This window comes from Gossypium arboreum, unplaced genomic scaffold (assembly GCF_025698485.1).
Source record: "Gossypium arboreum isolate Shixiya-1 unplaced genomic scaffold, ASM2569848v2 Contig00168, whole genome shotgun sequence".
NCBI classification, from domain to species: domain Eukaryota; kingdom Viridiplantae; phylum Streptophyta; class Magnoliopsida; order Malvales; family Malvaceae; genus Gossypium; species Gossypium arboreum.
Genome location: NW_026440297.1, coordinates 78,040 through 82,343, shown reverse-complemented (window position 1 = coordinate 82,343; position 4,304 = coordinate 78,040). Strand labels below are relative to the sequence as shown.

The 4,304-nt window shown below is 36.2% G+C and overlaps 1 protein-coding gene across 1 annotated transcript; it reads right to left on the bottom strand.

Annotated features, from left to right (window-relative positions):
* Nucleotides 1-2,307: 2,307 nt before the first annotated feature.
* Nucleotides 2,308-3,274, bottom strand: LOC108480176 (probable CCR4-associated factor 1 homolog 7). The gene is made up of 2 exons (XM_053024810.1): nucleotides 2,856-3,274; nucleotides 2,308-2,648 (listed from the first exon to the last, which is right to left on the bottom strand). The coding sequence occupies exons 1-2, from the start codon at nucleotides 3,272-3,274 to the stop codon at nucleotides 2,459-2,461; spliced, it is 609 nt and encodes a 202-aa protein (XP_052880770.1). The 3' UTR covers nucleotides 2,308-2,458.
* Nucleotides 3,275-4,304: the final 1,030 nt, after the last annotated feature.

Below are 4,304 nucleotides of genomic sequence, written 5' to 3'. Positions count from 1 at the left end.
AAATATGAGTCTTTTCAATCACCTTCAGTATCACTTAACCTTCGCTTTAAACACTGTAATTTATATTCTATTACCTTCGCCTATTCACACACATATGTTCCCGATTTTAATACCATTCCCGACTCAAGGGGGTACTTGGGATATTACAACTGGAGCTTGACCTTCATCTCTTCTAGTTGGGATCAATACTTGCAAATGGAGAGGGTTGCCATTAGTGCAGTATATCGTCTGGACTCCGTATTAGCAGCTGGTAAGGATGAATGGGGCCAATGAAAATGGGACTTGGAAGGCGTTGTGGTCATACAAAATACCATAGCAGATTCATCACTTTGTTTCGCAGGTACGATAATGGAGGTTGCTTACTAGTGTTGCTTGCCTAAGAAGAGGTGTGGACAACCGAACCATTTTGCTCACTGTGTGGTCGTGAGGAGGAAACGACATTGCATAGCCTCAGTGATTGTTCATTTGCAGCCAAAGTTTGGAAACAAATTCTGCCATCTTAGTTTTGGATTGATTTTTTTTTCCTTCTCCCTTTTGGCTTGGGTGATAAAGAATATTGCTCATACTTTAGTTTACTTGACGTGGAATGAACTATTTGGGGTAGTGACTTGGAAATTGTGGAAAGGTTGAAATCAACACATTTTTTGCATCGAATAACATGTGCTACACTGATATGTTGCCTAGAGCTGGGTATGAGCTAGGCACATTTTGGCTGCATCTGGTATTAAAAATGGTGTCGCCAACTCCAATAAATCTTGGACGAGTTGGCAGCTTCAAGACTCAAATAGGATAAAAATTAATTGCGATAGAGCAGTGAAGCCCGGAGGTAAGTATGCATCTATTGGTGAAGTGTTTTGGGACCATAAGGGGAGATGGATTATTGGCTTCAGTCAATTCTTAGGGAGTTGTTCTATGTTTCATGCGGAACTATGGGGGATACTTCAAGAAGTGTTCCTAGAATATGACAGTTTGCTGATTGTCCAAATGATTGATGCCTCTTCTGACTATGTGAACTCTCTTGCTTTGGTTCGACTGATCAAGGAGTAGTGTAACAAGCAATGGGAAATCTCATTGGCCATATCTCTAAAGAGGCTAACCGGGTGGCTAATGCTTTGGCCAAAATGTCAGTGGTCGGGTGGTTTAAGTTGCAAAAGCTTCCTTCACCTCCTCACAATTTATTACAACTACTGAGGACTGATCTTGACGAGGCATTGATGTCTTGATTGTATTTTTAAGCTGTGTAATTAGACTTTCTAATTAAGCTTAAATATGCATTAACATATGTATTTTTTTATGAATTGGCAAAATAATAAGAATATAAATTCTTTTGACAGATTTGCTACTTCATCACATCACACCTTCAAAGAGCATCAAGTTCAATGCTATTTGATTATATATATATATAAAGGAACTTAGTTTGACATGCACATAGGTTTTGGACTTAGTCAAGGCATAGATATATTATAATGTTTATATGATGTTACATTATTCTAATTTCTTGTTTCTTTGTTTTAGGGAACTCCAAGATTTAGAAATTATTCCAATTCCGATTCAAGAAACTGTTCGATCTTATCAAATTCAACTTTAAACATTTGACCCGTTTTGTTGGATCCTAGATTCCGCGTCATATATATTACTAGCAAAGACTGACAATCAATATATGATAAATATTGGCAAGAAGCTTCGACAGGATAGTTGAGAAAAATCCTCTAATGAGATATAGACCAAACTAATAGTAAGTGGAATGACAAACAGGAGATATTGCTTCGCGAAAAATGATGCCTTATGGTTCCAACTTGTACGAAGGAACAATCAGCAATGCAATAGAAAATGGAGAAGGTTCAGCTTCAACCTCAAATTAACATTTTAGGATAACAATGGGAGCAAGAGTTGGTACAACAGACACATAGAAGGCCTATGCAAATGTGAGTCAAGAAAACAGGATAGACGGATAAGGAAATGGGGGCAAGCGGAGGCAGAGAGATAGAAGGGACAGTGAGGGGAGCAAAATAACTTGGGAAATAATCTAGTTCCAGACGATAGGATAGATACAATAACAGGGCACTTGAGACAAGAACAAACATTCTCACTTCCAGAAATGGGCATCTAGTATTAAATAACTCAATAGAAGCAGCTCATAGACTATGGCATAAATGCTGTGATCATTCATTGCTACAACAGTTTCTGTAAATATTATGTTCCATCATTTGCCTAATTTGCTCCCACATAATGTGTTCATATATATGCATCACTAATAGATATATATAAACCATAACAAGCTATGTTGCAGTAAAAGAAGAATGAAAATGATAAGCATACGAAAATATTCATAACTTACTGAAATTGTTGCCAAAAGTGTATATTGAAGTGTTGATATGAGGCACACTCACAAAGACAACTAACAGTTATCCTTTTTTTTTTCTTTCTTTTTTCTTTTTCTTTCTATTACTTCTCATTATCAATGAGCATTCTCAACACCTAAACCATACAATACACCGGAATATTTTTCCAAAGTACCACTAAAGAAATTCTCCTTGAGTTTCCTGAATGTACAAGATGTGAGCAAACTATCAGAACCTGCTTGATGACAGATCCCAACTCTTTCCACTTCCAGCAACTCTGCAAGCTTGTTCAATCCCCCATGCAAACTGTTACAAAACTTCATCAAATGCTTGATATCATAGAGTGTGGGAAAGTAAATATTGATCAAATTAAAGAACCCAACTTGCGTATCCGGTAAGTTCTGGCAAGTCAAGAGCTTAAGCAAGTAACCGAAATCGTAACCACTGTGGAAAGTAACCCAATAGACACTATCATTTAAAACAATCCCTGAAGATATTAAAAGCTCACCGAACCTCATTGCATCAATACCCTTTTCATTGTGCTTCTTGAAATCAATCCCACTTTGTCTCAAAAGCTCAATAGAATCATTAGCAAAGACATCCTCGTCGACATTAAACTCACAAAAATTAAATTGCCAAATGCAATACTTATCAGTTCCACAAGTAGGCAAGTTCCCTTTCTCATCTGAAAAGGTAAGACCCAATTGAATCAACTTTAACATATCAACATTGTCTTTCAAGGTTTGGTAGTGATAGTCATAGCTGCTCTTGAAATTGCCAACCGGACGTAAAACAATGCCTGGAAACTCGGTGTCCATGGCAATGTACGGGTAATCATCAACAATTTCACGAATCAAAGCAAATTCCTCCTCGAGGTTATCGTTCCATACCTCACGGATTTGGATTGAATCGCTCTTTGGCAACAGAGACATCAGTTGAAAATCAAAAGGAGATGGTTTTTTTTTTTCTTTCAACCAATAACAACCCAAGAGGACAAAGATTCCTTAGTTACCACGAAACAAGAAAAAAATAAATCAGATTGAGGTTTGCCAGATATTCCTAAAAAATTAGGCTATTAAATCATCCAAAAAAAAAAAATCGAAGTAGCTTCATATAGTAACCCAACAAATGAAATTTTGAAGAATTAAACCAGAAATCAGAATTGAATAGGGGAAGCGAAGAAGACACTTACCGTAAAGAGGGGGGGGGGGGGAGGACAGGATTGGACTTTCCCTGAAAGGTCCTCTCTCTAGCGCGCGCTCTCACGGTTTCAGGGATGGAATATTAGTGGTGGAGGCCCTAAAACAGGGTTTGATTTTTCTTTAACTTTTTGGTTTTTTTTATTATTATATATTTTGTCTTAAAAAGTGGTCGCTGTGGTTATCGTTTTAATGTTTTTTTTTTTTTTTTCTGTTTCTTCGTTTCCTGGAAAAAGAAAGTGGCTGCAGTTTTCAGGGTTCTTTTAATTGTTTTTCTTTTTGGTGGAGGGCGAATTTGATTGTTTATCTAAACGGGAGAGAGAGTGAGAGAAAGGGGGTGGCTTTGGAAGGTTTGCCTTTCCTCACCTCACCTCTTCCTCATCAAAAGGAAGAGAGAGAATCTCTCATTCGATTAAGGCAGATTTTTTCATTATACTCAAAATTATCCGTGCTTTCCGCCTTTATCTCTTCGGATCTTGTTGGACCCACTCTTCTCTAATCCCTTCTTATATTTTAGGTAAAAAATTCTCTTTAGTGCTTTCCAATTTTAAATTTAAGCAAATTGAGTAAATAAAGAGAATTAATTACAATGTATATTTTTTTATAAATTGTACTATTATTTTTATTGGAATAACAATAAATTTAATTTTGATGTTTATATATTTTATTAATTTAATTTTTTATTTTAAAATTTTCATCACTTTACATAAATATTGTGACTAAAGAGGTCTTTTTACCCATATTTTATATGGGTAAAATATGT